Source organism: Bos javanicus, chromosome 11 (assembly GCF_032452875.1).
Source record: "Bos javanicus breed banteng chromosome 11, ARS-OSU_banteng_1.0, whole genome shotgun sequence".
In the NCBI taxonomy this organism is placed as follows: Eukaryota; Metazoa; Chordata; class Mammalia; order Artiodactyla; family Bovidae; genus Bos; species Bos javanicus.
Genome location: NC_083878.1, coordinates 26,181,439 through 26,197,584, shown reverse-complemented (window position 1 = coordinate 26,197,584; position 16,146 = coordinate 26,181,439). Strand labels below are relative to the sequence as shown.

Below are 16,146 nucleotides of genomic sequence, written 5' to 3'. Positions count from 1 at the left end.
ACAGGGCGTGGCGAGTGGAGCTAGGTCTGAATGGTGTCTGGAGTACCAGCAGGCCTGCTGTTATAATGCTGGGTCAGGAAAGGGCATTCTTCTGTTTCACAGTCAGAAGACACACTGTCCTGGATGTCCTGGCGCATAGCTTTCACACCAGAGGAACCTTCAAGAAGAGCCATCAGCCCCACAGAGTGAGGGCTAGCCCTGTTCCTCCCTGGAACATTGGAGTGCTCAGAAGGCATTGTAAAGTTCCTGCAATTCTCCCATCTTATACTCTGTACTCTCACCCTTGGCTGACATCCATCAGACCTTGTTCACACACAGTATCTGATTTCATTCTGGCATCAGCTCTATGAAGGAGGCATTACTTCTGTCTTTAAGCTCAAGAAACTGATCCCCAAGGAGACTGAGATCCAGCACCTCAGACTGGCAGAACTGGGACACGAACCAGGTTCTCTGGCTCCATCATGCCTCCCTGGGCCCCACTGTGGTCTGAAAAGATGGAGGTTAGAGTTCATTCCACAGGGAGGTACAGGCATGTTCCCATGACTTAGCCCCCCCTGACAGTGGCAGATGAGCCCTCTGCAGGCTTGTCTCCCTGCTTTAGTATTTTTTTCTCTAAAATGGGTAGGAGAAGATCTCATTGGTATTTGAGTTGGAGAAAGGAAGTCATAAGCAGGTTCTTTTGAGATGGTGATCCATTTACATCACATACCCCAGGGAGAGAATCTGAAAAAGCCACGGAGCTTTCCATCCTGAAAATGCATATATTTGCACAAATACTCAGAAAATTCAAGGGTATCCGAAATTGGTCGATGGCAAATTCACTTCCTGTGAATGGTCCCTCTTCCTGGCACTTGCAGCCCCTAAATGTCCTTCAGAATTTCCTATCATATTATTCTCCCTGCTTGAGGGTACTTTCTGAGCAGATACAGTCTACAGGATGTAAAATCCTGACAAAGTAGTTTAGGGAGAAGGAAGTATCTATGATAAACAGAGCAGTCAGTCAGTTCAGTCACTCAGTCGTGTCCAACTTTTGCGACCCCATGGACTGCAACATGCCAGGCTTCCCTGTCCATCACCAACTCCCAGAGCTTGCTCAAACTCATGTCCATCAAGTTGGTGATGCCACTCAACCATCTCATCATCAGTCATCCCCTTCTCCTCCTGCCTTCAATCTTTCCCAGCATCAGGGTCTTTTCCAATGAGTCAGTTCTTCGCATCAGGTGGCCCAAGTATTGGAGTTTCAGCTTCAGCATTAGTCCTTCCAGTGAATATTCAGGACTGATTTCCATTAGCATTGACTGGTTTGATCTCCTTGCAGTCCAAGGGACTCTCAAGAGTCTTCTCCAACACCGCTGTTCAAAAGATCAATTCTTCGGTGCTCAGCTTTCTTTATAGTCCAACTCTCACATCCATACATGACCACTGGAAAAACCATAGCTTTGGCTAGACAGAGCAGAAAGTGCAACAGATCTGCCTCTGTCCTCTGCGAATCCAAGCTTAAAGCCGTGATTGATGTGGGCAGACTCTGCTGCCCTTGTACTTCTTGGACCACTTGAGAAGCCACATGGCTTGCTCTCAGTCCCAGCTCTGCCATTTGTTAATGCTGTGACCTTTGGCAGTCTATGGACTTTTCTTCCCTGTAATAGAGTAATGATGCATCTTTCCTGGAGCTGATACGAAGAATGAATCAGTTTATGTGAAGTCACATAGCACGGAGAGGATTGATGAGCCCAATGATCCTCGTGGTCCCTTCCAAGACTCTGAGAATTATTCTGTTCTCAGTGCAGTTTGCAAAACATGGGAGAGGCTTCTAGCCAGAGACATATGAAACAGATTTAGTAAATGTCTCCTCTCTCCATCCCTTCTGAGCCAGGAGGGGCAAGCTTTACTCCTTTCTTGCTGTTGCAGAGCAGATGAAAGTGATGCTCAGAAATTTGCCCTGGCTGGTGCACATGTAAACCCTGCCATGTCAAGTGAAACTCAGTTCCAGGATCCTTCCACTCTGATGGCAAGAAAACACCTTCTTTTTTCCAGTATAGATCATTCTGGCTTACTTACGCATTTTTAACCACCTCATTATTCCTTTGTATCTGTTTCAGATGTGTCTTGTCTTTTGGTGAAAGCTTCGTGCATTGCTCCGACTCCCTGTATCCTCTGGAACTTTGTTCCATAAGTTATTCCCTCCCTTACTCCAGTTTAGTTTGTTGTTGTTATTTTTTAATGTGGTATTTTGTTTATTTTTTCATTGTAAAAGAAACACAATCTCATTAGAGATATATGGGAACAAAACTCATTGCCTTATATATAAGTAGTCTCAGTCTCTTTCTATCTGCTTTCCCCAGGGTCTAATACAGAGAAGGGTACTCAATCAAGGGGGAGCCAGAAATAGAGATTTTTGAAGGGTCTCTGGAGAAGGGATAAGCTGAGGAAGAAAAGAGGGAAAGGGAAGGAAAAGGTCAACCTTCTTGATTTGAGAGTCAGTAAAGAATTTTTTTTACTGGTTATTGTTTTGAGTTGAATAAGGAGAGGGTTTCAGGGAGCTGTAGGATATAAGATAAGCAGGGTGACAAGAATTGGGAAAAAGGAATTTTTTAAAGTGTGGCTGGAGATTATAAACTAGGTCCCTTTTAAAGTCCTTGTGGCTGCAGATTATAAACTAGGTCCCTTTTGAAGTCCTTAAAGAGATTCAAATAAAGATTGGCTTTGTTTTTAATTATTTTTGATAGCTGGATTATATTTGATCCAAAACCACAGTGAGATTGGATCACATGGGACTCCAGGACTTATTTGGGTTACAGAGGAAAAGTGAGGTTTAGTTCAAACGAAATTGAATCTTTTCTTAAACATATGAAACATTTATTATAATAAAGTTTCAAAAACCAAAGATTAAAAAATTAAGCTATATCGTAACTACGCCTTTGGGAGTTTTCTTACGGGCTGGACTAACTGTAGCATCTGAAAACAGGAGTTCAACAAAATCTCCATTGCTTCCTACTGAATTTCCCTGAAACTAGTAGAAGCAGTTTTTGTTGCTCTAAGGTCTTTCAGGGAAAACAAATTCATATTATTTATTTTAATCCAATTTGTTGTTGTTTAGTTGGTAAGTCGTGTCTGACTCTTTGAGATCCCATGGACTGTAGCTTACCAGGCTTCTCTGTCCATGGGATTTCCAAGGCAAGGATACTGGAGTGGGTTGCCATTTCCTTCTCCAGGGGATCTTCCCAACTCAGGGATTGAACCCATGTCTCCTGCTTGGCAGGTGAATTCTTTACCAATGAGCCACCAGGGAAACCCATTGTGATTTAAACCAAATTGGATTCTTCTGTATTAAGGGTGCTTTTCCTAGGATGTGGTGAGTCTAAAAGTGGCCCAAGCACTCAAGAGAAGTGTGTTGCCTCTCCCCTGCCATCTTCAGCCTATGAATTGGAACAGCAACCCAGCAGTGACCAGCCTTCCTGGACATTGTGTCTTACAGGTGGAGGCAGTCATGACGGAGCTGAGTTTGAGCCACGTGGCAGATCAACTGATTGGCAACTACAGCTTTGGGGGCATTTCCCATGGCGAGAGGCGCCGAGTCTCCATTGCAGCCCAGCTCCTCCAGGATCCCAGTAAGTGGGACCCAGAACTGCTACTGGCTGCTGCCTGGCATCTTTCACATGTCTACAGACATTTTCAGCCCTTTCTTCACAAGTTTCCATTTGGAAAGTGGGTTGTGTTGAACTGAAGCCACTGAGGTTTTTCAAAGTGGGGAGCCAGTTTCTTTGGAAATGCTATATAGTTCCTAAGGTGATTCCATCATCCAAGTATAAAACAGCTCATAGACTTGGAAGCACTGCTTCTGTGTTGATGTTCAGTTAAGGTCTTCCTTGAATATGGACCCTGCGCTATCCATCCTCGCTTCTTACTAGGGTAGTGCCACTCTGTCTGCTCTGGAGAGGCAGTGAGTTTGGGTATGACTAGAAGTATTTATGAAATGGTAGGAATTAAAACAGAACTTTGAGTGATATATGAGAAAGTATGTATACTGGAGGAAGGGCCACCAAGATGAGGTGGCCATCTTTCCTTCCTGCCTTGGTCATTTTCCCCAATACCTGGGGAAACTGTCACTTCTGTGCACTTGGAAGAAGACATAATAGATCTGCATACTTTCTTTGCATTGGGGTAGATCAAGACTGCCTGCTCTTCAGAGCAAATAAGAGGGATGTTCTTAAGAGCCCCCATACTTCTTGGGTAGAAATAAGCTACAGTTAAACCCTCTAAAGAACTCAAATCCCTGCCCCATCTTGGACTTTGTTTCGTGGGTCAGAGTTTTTTTGCAGTGCGAAAACCCAGTTGGTATTGGAAAGTGCAGAGTCGGACACGACTGAAGTGACTTAGCAGCAGCAGACATGAAGTGAGATTGTGTCTTTTTTAAAATTTATTTTATTCGAATATAGTTGCTTTACAATGTTAATTTATGCTGTACCTCAAAATGGTTCAGTATTACATATATACATTCTTCTTTGTATTCTTTTCCATTATGATTTATCACAGGATATTGAATACAGTTCCCTGTATTATACAGGTGGACCTTGTTTATCCATGCTATATATAATACTTTGCATCTGCTAATCCCAAACTCCCAATCCATCCCTTCCTACATCCCTCCCCCCCTTGGCAACCACCGGTCTGTTCTCTGTATCTGTGGGTCTGTTTCGTAGATTAATGCATTTGTGTCATATTTTAGATTCCACATATAAGTGCTACTGCATAGTATCTGTCTTCCTCTGACTGACTTTACTTACTATAATTTTGAGATTTTGTTCTTTTAACCAGCCTCTTCTCAGCCTTTCAGAGAAGGCAATGGCACCCCACTCCAGTACTCTTGCCTGGAAAATCCCATGGACGGAGGAGCCTGGTGGGCTGCAGTCTATAGGGTCACAAAAAGTCAGACACGACTGAGCGACTTCACTTTCACTTTTCGCTTTCATGCACTGGAGAAGGAAATGGCAACCCACTCCAGTGTTATTGCCTGGAGAATCCCAGGGATAAGGGGAGCCTGGTGGGCTGCCGTCTATGGTTTCTGGGGTACCCTAACCTCAGATGGAGCCAAAATGGTCCATAGTACCATGTGAGAGGACTGATCTGGTTGCTGCCTTGTCCCTGCAAGGACTGAGGCTGAAATGTGCTCAGGAGTTGGGAGCTGGGCCCTCCCAGATCAGTTGTTTTCTCTTGGGCTCTGGCTGCATTTGTTTGGATGGGACAAGACAGCTCAGTAAGAAACTATTCAACTTTCTGAATCTAGAGCACAGAATGCAGGCTTGGCAGTGACTGAGATGCTTGGCCTTTCTTTGCCTGCAGAGGTCATGCTGTTTGATGAGCCAACCACAGGTCTGGACTGCATGACTGCAAATCAGATCGTCGTCCTCCTAGCAGAGCTGGCTCGCAGGGACCGCATTGTGATCCTCACCATCCACCAGCCCCGCTCTGAGCTCTTCCAGGTGAGGGCGATGTCTCGTTCCAGCTCAACTTGTCAGGGGTGGGTATATGTGTGCTGGGCTGAGATCTACCTGCATGCGTGTGTGCTAAGTCACTTCAGTCGTGTCCAACTCTTTGCAACCCCATGGACTGTAGCCCGCCAAGCTCCTCTGTCCATGGGATTCTCCAGGCAAGTATACTGGAGTGTGTTGCTGTTCCCTCCTCCAGGAGATCTTCCCAACCCAGGGATCGAACCTGTGTCTCTTACATCTACCTTCATTGGCAGGCAGGTTCTTTACCACTAGCAGGGATCTAACTAAACCAGAGCAACTGAAGCCAATAGCTCTGGATTTGGGAAGGGCAGAGGTTGGCACCTACCATAAGGTGCTGAAACAACTACCATGTTCCAGACACTTCTATGCACTAGCTCATTTAATCCACACCACAACCCTTTGAGGTGGATACCAGTATTTTCACTTTACAGAGGGAAAGAGTGAGACTTAGAAATGATACATAATGGAGCCAACATCACAGTTAATAAAAAGCTGGAACTGGCCTTCGTGTTCTACTAATAGTTGGCTTTCAAGTCTGTGTTTTTCCTCTAAATCATACAGATTTCCTATCCAAAAATCTCACCTTAATCTCTCAGGATCCTTTTAGGGAGCTCTTATTTGACTTTTATAGATGAAGATCTGAGATTTAAAAAAAAACTTTGTCCAAGGTCTCTCACTTAGGGGCACGGTTGGGACTCAAACCCTGGTTGTCTGGCCAGGTCCATGAATTGCTTTCTATCCTAGACATGATGCTGGGTGCAAGCTGGGAGGCTGCAGGATCCACAGTGGCAAGCCAGGCTGGAAAGAGTAGGGATGCATTTTGAGTGGCTCCGATGGCTGCAGTAAGAGTACTCATGAATGGCTGAGACACTCAGAGGACTGACTGCTTGAGGCTTGTTTTCCATAAGGATGAAGTTACCTGATTACACACTGAGACTGTCTGTCGTTCAATCAGCTCTTTGACAAAATCGCCATCCTGAGCTGCGGAGAGCTGGTTTTCTGTGGGACACCGGTGGAAATGCTTGATTTCTTCAGTGGCTGTGGTTACCCTTGTCCTGAACATTCAAACCCTTTTGATTTTTATAGTAAGTTTTTCTTTCACATTCCTGATCATAAATGTTTTTAAAACCTTCTCATCTCATCTTCCTGCTTAAATGACACCTGTACAAGTGGATTTTATTTCTGCCTTTGTTCTGGCGTTTTTACTCTTCAAAATATTAATTTGGTCGAGTCAATTAACTTGCCATAGATGACCTGTCAGAATGAGGTGGGGGATCTCTCTTGAAATGGTGCCCTTCTACTTGATCAAAGGAAAACTAACTGAACATCTGGATTCTCCCAGACAGGCCTATGGGGATCCTCATGGCCCTGCTGATAGCTTTAAAATATTGAAAAAGATTTTTATAGATGGGCATTAACAACAGGTATTATTTTGATGAGATTAAGTATTATGGCTAGAACTCCTAAATCAATGATGAAACATGCATTAGCCATTATGTATATATATGCATTTAAAAGCACGTGTTTTTTTGTGTGGCAAAAAAATTTCAGTGGACCTGACATCAGTGGATACCCAAAGCAAAGAACGAGAAATAGAAACCTACAGAAGAGTCCAGATGATTGAAGTTGCCTACAGAGAATCAGCAATGTATCACAAAACCATGGAGGCTATTGAAAGAACAAAACATCTGAAAACATTACCAAAGATTCCTTTCAAAACCAGAGATTCTCCTGGAGCCCTCTCTAAACTGTGTGTTCTCTTGAGGTAAGAGCCTCACCCTGTTTCAGATGGGTAGACATCCACCCGTAAAAGAAAAGCAATTGAAACAGAGTTGTTTGGCTTTCAGGAGAGTGATGAGAAACTTACTGAGAAATAAGCTGGCGGTGACGATGCGTCTTACTCAGAATCTGATCATGGGTCTATTCGTCATTTTCTTCCTTCTACGACTGGGGAAGGATGTGCTGAAGGGTGCCGTCCAGGATCGTGTGGGTCTCCTGTACCAGTTTGTGGGTGCCATGCCGTACACAGGCATGCTCAATGCTGTGACCCTGTGTGAGTGCCTTGCCCAGGAGGCGTGCCCCCAGAGTGCACGTGGGGGCTTCTCTCTCCCTGAATATCTCCTTTCTCCAGCTGACATCTTGCGAGACTGCACCAACATAAGGGTATTCCTCTGAGCTCAACCTGGCCCTCTCCAGGTTCTTTCTCTGGGAAAAGGTAACTTGTGAATTGCTAACACCTCAGTGAGAATTAGGTCACCATGTGGATCTCCTTGAGGGTTTCTGAGGATCCAGGTGAAACAGGAAGTTATGAGGAGTTGATGGGGCACCTGATGGTGGTGGTTTTAGGTCAGCCCTGGTATCCAATCTTAGCCATGAGGAAGCGCAGCTCACCGGGGCCAGGATGCCTGGCCAACTTTGCACTGTTAACGTGCTTTATGGAGCCTAATTTAGGACAGCCAGCATATGGTTTTCAAACTCAGTGGGAGCCCAGAAGCAATACCTAGGTTCTTGATGTTCTGTGCCAAGGCCCTGCACAAAAAGAGGACACAGTGCCTCACGTCACTCATTAGTGTCTCTTTTGCATGTGTATTTTTGAATTGGTGACGCCCCTCCTCTACTTTAGAGACACGGAAATAAATGATCTTACTGTAATCCTACTATAGTTCGCATAGAATGTATGTTTCCGGGGGAGAGGGGTGTCCATAGCTCTATGGATGGCAGTCCCTTCTCTCCATCACTGGGGGGCCTCAGCTGGTCCTCACCACCCAGTGCTGATAGACCTCAAGTTCAGCCTGGGCTAGCACCGTCCCCTGCCCTTCCACGCTCCCTCCACCAGCTGTGTGGTGACCGGCTCTTCTGAAACCTGCCTTCTGTGCCCAGTTCCTGTGCTGCGTGCCGTCAGTGACCAGGAGAGCCAGGATGGCCTGTACCACAAGTGGCAGATGCTACTGGCCTACATGCTGCACGTGCTTCCCTTCAGCGTCACTGCCACCCTCGTATGCTGCAGTGTGTGCTACTGGTAAGGAAGAGGGTGTCCTGAGGCCTTCGGTTCTCCCAGGTCATGCCTCCCGTGGCCAGTGGGACCAGTGGAGCGAGAGGCCAGGGATAAACCGCTCTCCGTCCTGGAGGGTCTGTCTTTGCCCACCAAAGTCTTGTACAACGTTCCGTCCTTCAGGGCAAATGCAAGAACCCCACTGGGGCCACATGGGATCTGAGAGCAGACCAGCAAGACTACACATACCAGGGAATAGCCTGTCCCACATTCACTGACCCAAGCAGAGGGCTCGGGAGTAGCTGGGACCAGGTTGCCCAGGCCGCTGTGAGCTGGAGCAGCAATGCTGCCTGAGATTTCAGTGACAGACCTGGGGCATCGCAGTTGGTTGGGGGTGATGGGGGCTTGAGGAATCAAGAGTGACTATGGGAAGAGGGCTTCGAAAAACCATGAAGCATCCCTGATGCTTTTGATGGATGGTTTGTAGATGATGCTTTTTATTTCATAGAACTTTTAACAGATGTAATCTGAAAGTATGTAGAGAGTCATTTGTTGATTTGGTGTGACAGAGAGATGTATCTTCCTTAATCCCTGTGGCTTTCCCCTAAGATGGGGGAATCACGTGGTATTCTGTGACTCCAGCAATGAAAGGTGCTCAGCTTGTCATCCCAAGAGAGGGCTTCAGGCGGTCCTGGAGACATTGTCTTTCTTCAGGCCGCTGCATTCCTGTGCTGTGCTCCTATTAGTAGAGACACCCATGATATGCCATGTGAATAATTACTATGAATCAAGTGAAATACAGGTAGAAGGTAAGCAACAGCCTGGTTAGTTTGAGCTCTAAGATGAGGAGTTGAAAAGGCTTGCTGCAGGCTCTTAGATGTCGGTGTCAACCTGGGGGGTGGACAGAGGCAAAACTGCTGGTTCTGGTGAGCAGGAGGGTAGACTCTCACGGCCAGGGTGTGGCAGGGACCTCGTGGCCCTCCTTGCTGGTCCTGATGAGGCCTCTTTATCCTCTGACACTCAGGAACACGCTGAATCTCTGATCTGTGATGTAAACTACAGGCCCAACCCATGTGTGCATCCTCAGTCACGTCTGACTCTTTGTGGGGACTGAAAGCTGGAGTTTTTTTGACTCTTAGCAGCATATCAGACCTGAACTCACTCAGTAGCAAAATCTGATCGGAACCAACATAAGGTTCTTTGTACTTTCCTAACAGTAACACTTCTGTTTCCTGGAAATACTAATGTGCTTGAATGCAGTTGAAGTCCTGAACCCCACTTTGGCAAGCATGGTCTATGCAGTATGATACCTTCTGCAAATCTGTAAATTGCTGCATTCCAAAACACATCTGCCCCTAAAGTGTTTCAGATGATGGATTGTGGACATAAGCAAATCTCCACATGACTTTAATTCAAGAAAACGTAAGATTAATATAAGCAATATTAATAAAATATTATTATTATAAAAAAAACACTGTGTTGAGGCATATAATGACAATAATGATGACTAACATATTGAGTGCTTGCTTTTATGTCGGGCACTAAGAGGTTTAAATATATCATTTCATGTAATCCTGGTCACCATTCTGTAAAGATGGCATTATTCATTATTTTTGTTTGAAGACTAGGAAGCTGAGGCACCAATGGGATGTCTCTTCCCCATCCTTATCCCAGGGAATTACTTGAAGGAGACCAAGTGTCCATTTTTGGTTGGGCAGGAAGAGGGCCTTTTGGAGGCTTTATAAAGGAGAACTGGAGAGATTCAAATGAGCAACATTTGAACAGATGGAAAAGGAGCAAGGGTATTCCAGGGGAAGAGAGAGAAGGAACATAAGTTTAGAAGCAAAAACACACGAGACCTTTTCAGAGAAAAGGTTCAGTTGTGCTGTCGGGAAAGGAGAGTTGGAAGGAGTAGTGGAAAATATGACTGATGGCCCTGGAGCCTGGTAGGCGAGGTGCTGAATGCCAGGCAAAGGGGCTGAGGACGATTAGATATTGGGACATAGTGGAGGATTTCAAACCTCAGGGAGTGACTCATATCTGTTTGACTCAGGAGGATGAGATCCACATCACTTTGGTTGCAGACTGGAGTTAGGGCAGGACACTGGCCAGCCCAGTGAGGAGCCGTGGCAACTGTTTGGGAAAGGCAGAGGCCCTGGTAAAGACAGTATCAGTGGCAACAGAAAGTGGGGGGGATCACTTTGAGATGTTGGGAAAGTAGAATTGAATGAACTCAAATGAAATGGACTTGTTGAGGGGTAAATAAAATCACGGATGATGCCTGCATTTTCAGCCTGGGACCATGGGAAGGTGACAGCCTCCTTATCGAGTTTGCCAGGAAAGAGAACTGATTTGGTTTTGAACACATTGCATTTGAGATGCTACAGGACACCCAACTGGAGATGTCAGTCTGAGGTTTGGGTGACAGGTTGGTGTAGAAAAAAAATAAGGCAAGAGGAGTAAGAGTCAAGACCTGGAAATGGATTCTTTACGAGAGAATGTTAGAAAGGGAGGAAGCAGTCTGAGTATAATATCTTAAGAGGAACATTCAGAGAGTGGAAGAGGCAAGTGACTCAGTGAGAGAGGCAGAGAGGTGGTCAGAGGTGGAAGGAGAAGCAGGATCAGGCAGCATCAGAGACACCAAGAGAGGAGAGAGTTTCAAGGGCATATAATAAACCTGTCAGTGCTGCAGATGTTCAAGGAGATGTATCAAAAGATTAAGGAGGTATTGGTGCTCTTCCAAAAAAGAGCTTTAGCAGAGTGGTGGGGGTGCAAGGCAGGTTTACAAGGGAAGAAGGAGTGAGACGGAAGGAGATGCTGTTTGAGAAGCTTGGTGGTATAGAATAGAATGAAGAGGGGGAAGTTACTTAAAAGGTTAGCAGACTCAAGGAATGGTTATTTTATGACATGTTAAGTAAGACCATTGAGAAAAAACACTAGATTGAGAGTAGATGAAACTATAGAAAAATTGGATAGTTCACAGATCGTTTCCAGATTAGACCAGAGACAGGGAAATCAGGTTAACATAGAGCAGTTTTAAGTAACAAGTAACATTTAAATACAAGACCTGGTGAGTGATCAAGACTAAATGGGTGGAGTCACTGGAATTGATCAGGTTACCTAATTAGGAGGCACTGGTGTTGATGAATTATCAAGATTAAAGACCTTGAGGATAATAATGATGGACAGGAGTGTAAAACTGACCCTGGTCCAGAAGCTCTGAAAGTATGAAAGGTGAGACAATGCCTTAAAAGTCACAGAGGACTGCACTGGGGCAGAGAAGTGATAGCATAAGCAAAGTTCGTGATTTGTATAGGAGGAAAGGCAGATGACCTTGAAGAGTGGTAGGGAGGGGTGGATGTTAAGACAGGCTAACTCCTCCTCCTTACTCTACAAATGGAAGAAAGAGCAGCCATGTCTGAGGGCTGTTGAGCACATGCTGTCACCAGGGAAATGTTATTTGGTGAAAGGAATATAAGGGGTTTTAAGGGTAGCTTGTTTACAAGAACATGAAGGTCGAATCAGTGGAAGGGTTTGGTAGAATAAGACAAGAATGGAATGGAACGGGCCTGGGGAGGGCTAATTCCCTCCCCAGAAAAGCGGAGAAGGATTCTCATACTGGCAATAACCCCAGGATATAGGAATGAGGCGCCCAGAAGGAGGGGCTGAGAACCAGGTTTTGTGTGTCCTTGGCATTAGGGCGGGAGCAGTGCTGGCCAGGCGGAATGTGGCTGCTCATGGAGAAGCCTGGACACCTCAGCCCTACTTACTGCAGCGAGTTGTGACCATCCTCTAAGTGTTGGTATTTTTCTGGGAGAGCGGAGGAGCTGTAAAAAAGGAAAACAGGGCTCAGTTGACTTGGGGCCAACAGAACAGTTCTCAGGACAAAATGGCCTCAAATGCTGTTTTCCAAAAAGGCCTTTCAAAGGTGGGGTTTGGCTTGCCCTGCAGACTCTTCCCACCCACTAACTACCATAGATTTATTCCTAGAAGGCAACTGTGCAGTTTTTCTTATAACCCTTGGAGAGGAACTAAAGACCTTATGTTTTTCCAGGACTCTGGCCTTATACCCCGAGGCTGCCAGATTTGCATATTTCTCTGTTGCTCTCTTGGCCCCCCACTTAATTGGTGAATTTCTAAGCCTTGTGCTACTTGGCGTGATCCAAAACCCAAATGTGGTCAACAGCGTGGTGGCCCTGCTCTCCATTGCTGGGGTGCTTATGGGCTCTGGCTTCGTGAGGTAAGATCTAACAATACCAACCGATTTAGACTGGTGTGGTTTGATGTTAATGATCACCTAATGATGATGATTGTAAGGCATTCCAGAGGAGCGTGGTGATACTCTATCACCTCACAGTCCAGAGTGTTTATAGCGCTTACTAATCAATATTGCTTAGACTCTGAACTGTTTACAGTTTATTCAATAAAATGTCTTCAGAGTGAGATTCAGGAAATGATGATTTAGGTGTGTTATCAATATGATTCATATGTCATAAGACATTACAGCAAAAGGAGAAAAACCAAGCTATGCTCCAGAAGCACAGCCTATTACAGGCTAACCAGCATGCATTTAGTCCATTTCTTCCCCTGGCACTGTTGAGTTTCTAGTCCAGCTCTCAATTCCCAGGTATTTCAAGGAAGTTAGAATAGTCAGATAAGAAAAGAGGTAAGAGAAAGTAAGAGACTGCTGAAGAAAGTATCAGGACCAGAAGGACATGCGCCAAATGTTAACAGTAATTATCTCTGGGTGACATTCATTTTAATTTTTCTTTATATTTTTCTCTCTTTTGTGAACTTTCTATAATGGACAGCATTATTTTATAACCAGGAAAAAATATACACGCACACATACATATGTTTTAAAAGAGTAGTAGTAAGAAGGGTGGAAAATTTTAGGAGGGTGAAAGTGGTTCCTGGTGGGTGATGTGAGTTGGATCTAGCAAGCAAACTATGGGTCCCTGAGAAAAATGTGAAGACGGCTATTTCTTTGACTTAAAAACCAATCAAATAAGCTACTGAGCAGCTATTACATGTAATCATATTTCTTTGTTTACTTATTTAACTCAGAGCAATTGATGTTTAGGTAAGAAAACTAAGCTCAGACTTGACTTTGTTCTGCTCACACTGTAAAAAGCCTCTCAGGAAGCATGTGGCTCCCTGAAGTCAGTCTTCCTCCAACCATTCAGCTGCCAAGTGACCATTGGCAAGTCGCTTTTCCATCTTAATTAGTTTCATTTATAAGATAGAGATAATGATCTCAGCCCCCTCTGTCTCAAGGGAACATGAGACTCATGAGGTCATCGGTGTGGAAACACTTCATGAACTGTAGTGACTTATAAAAGGTGATACCATTAAGCAAAGTGAGCTAGGTTTTGGCCAGTTAAGGAGATATTTTTGTGCAGTGACACCATGACATTATATTTGCCTATGTGGCTTAAGTGGCTTGTTCGCATCTATGAAAAATGCACAGGATCCAGTTACCCCAATGGCATGAAATCAAGCCCGCAGGTTACAGACCCAACCTTCAGCAGCATTTCCTCTTTCTTATTTGAATCATTATGTGTTTGGTTTATAGGAAGAGGGAGGGAGGCAGTGGCCAACATTACCAAAATGCTCTTGGGTTCTTTGCAAAACCTCAATATCCCAAGGCCTCACCTGGGTTCCACTCCCATTATTGGGGTGAAACTACTCCTGAAGGCCACATCAACGTCTTAGTCATCGAGTTTATATTTTTCCTTCAACTCATCTTTCCTGACTGACTGCCTACAACATTTGCACTTTTGGCTCCCTCTTCCTTTAAACTCAAGTGGAAAGAGCTTTGTTCTTCTTACAAAAGAATGCAGGTTCTTTGGGGAAAAAATATACACAATGTAGAAACACACTAAGTAAGTTATTTACCTGAAGTATCACAGCCCAGAGTTAAATTTTGTTGTGTATTTTGCTAGACTCTTATGTAATCTTTAATTAAAATAAGCTCATACTGTTGTGAAAGAGTAAGGTATGCATGCTTTTTTCCCGTGTGTGGAAGGTCCTACGTCAATAAATTTGGGTCTGTGGTTCCTCCCTCTTGGATGTATTGTGAGGACTTCTGTGTCACTGCCTGGTTTTCCTCCTGTGTCTTTCACTGATCGATTTGTCCCCCTCTGCGCCTGCACAAAGCCTGCCTGCCGTTGCCTTGGCACAGGACAAGCGGTCTCTGACAGGCCCCTTTATTAGGTCTCACTGCTCATGTTGCAGTCTTCCTCACATACACTGTCAGCATCTTGAGAGAAGCATTACAGCTTCTCTCAGTGGCTGTCCCAAGGCCTTTAACCAATTAGGTTTGCAAAAAATATTTAGACTGAGTAAATAAATGAATGACTACTCTCTTCTAGGACTTACCTGTACAGTGGATCAGTGACCAGATCACACTGGTTTTCTTCCCCGCTGTCAAATCCCAAATGCATGTGGGGCCTTTGTGTTTGCCCTGTGGGGTGCAGTACAGGACAGAGACACGCGGTTCCTGCCTCCTCACACTCCAGCCAGCTGGGCAGCCGTCTTCTCCTGGCCATCATCCTGTCCCAAGCCTTTGTCATCTCACCCTTGAACTTCCGCTGTAGCCTGCTCCCTTTATTGCTGTTCCTCCTGTGTCCTTAGTCTGGTCCATCCTACTTGCTGGTACCGCATTAATACTCTTAAAACACTGATTGACATGTGATCGTTTTCATGGTCCTTCAACGGCAAGCCCCTACAAGGCCCTGAAAACAGCTGGTCATGGCTGCCGTTCTCAACTCGCCTCCCACTGCTCCCAGATCAGACCCTCCGCTCGAGCCTTTCTAGCCCAGTCGCACAGTCCTGTGCTCACACTGTTCTGCTGCCCTAGGGTTCTTCCTTTTCCCCAGACTCCCATCTATCCTTTCCAGTCAGCCGCCTCTAAATGTGGCTAAGTCAATTTCATGCCTCAGAACATTGTCAATATCTGAAAGTCATGGAGTTTGGGGATCACTTGGTGAAACCGTAAATACTAAATACAAGAATATCATGGACACTTGGTACTATTTTTTTATACTTTCTAAGCACAAATGGTTCACTGCTGTGTATTTTTATAGTCTTAAGGCTATAGAATCTCTGTCTCCCAACTCCATTATGAATCCTTAGGGGTAGGTACTTCTTTTGGATTCCTTCAGATCAGATCAGTCACTCAGTCATGTCCAACTCTTTGCGACCCCATGAATCACAGCACGCCAGGCCTCCCTGTCCATCACCAACTCCCGGAGTTCACCCAGACTCACGTCCATCGAGTCAGTGATGCCATCCAGCCATCTCATCCTCTGTCATCCCCTTCTCCTCCTGCCCCCAATCCCTCCCAGCATCAGAGTCTTTTCCAATGAGTCAACTCTTTGCATGAGGTGGCCAAAGTACTGGAGTTTCAGCTTTAGCATCATTCCTTCCAAAGAAATCCCAGGGCTGATCTCCTACAGAATGGACTGGTTGGATCTCCTTGCAGTCCAAGGGACTCTCAAGAGTCTTCTCCAACACCACAGTTCAAAAGCATCAATTCTTCAGTGCTCAGCCTTCTTCACAGTCCAACTCTCACTTCCATACATGACCACAGGAATAACAATAGCCTTGACTAGACAGACCTTTGTTGGCAAAGTAATGTCT

The 16,146-nt window shown here is 45.1% G+C and overlaps 2 protein-coding genes across 2 annotated transcripts in view; one reads left to right on the top strand and one right to left on the bottom strand.

Annotated features, from left to right (window-relative positions):
• PLEKHH2 (pleckstrin homology, MyTH4 and FERM domain containing H2) overlaps positions 1–16,146 on the bottom strand; it is a 524,875-nt gene that overhangs the window by 346,684 nt on the left and 162,045 nt on the right. The window lies entirely within an intron of this gene.
• The window catches only part of ABCG5 (ATP binding cassette subfamily G member 5), a 35,179-nt gene that overhangs the window by 11,225 nt on the left and 7,808 nt on the right, over positions 1–16,146 (top strand). Inside the window, exons 5-11 of the mRNA XM_061432213.1 lie at positions 3,476–3,608; positions 5,341–5,480; positions 6,466–6,595; positions 7,062–7,275; positions 7,358–7,563; positions 8,391–8,529; positions 12,557–12,742. Of these exons, the coding sequence (XP_061288197.1) occupies positions 3,476–3,608; positions 5,341–5,480; positions 6,466–6,595; positions 7,062–7,275; positions 7,358–7,563; positions 8,391–8,529; positions 12,557–12,742 (1,148 nt within the window). The remainder of the gene's footprint in view (positions 1–3,475; positions 3,609–5,340; positions 5,481–6,465; positions 6,596–7,061; positions 7,276–7,357; positions 7,564–8,390; positions 8,530–12,556; positions 12,743–16,146) is intronic.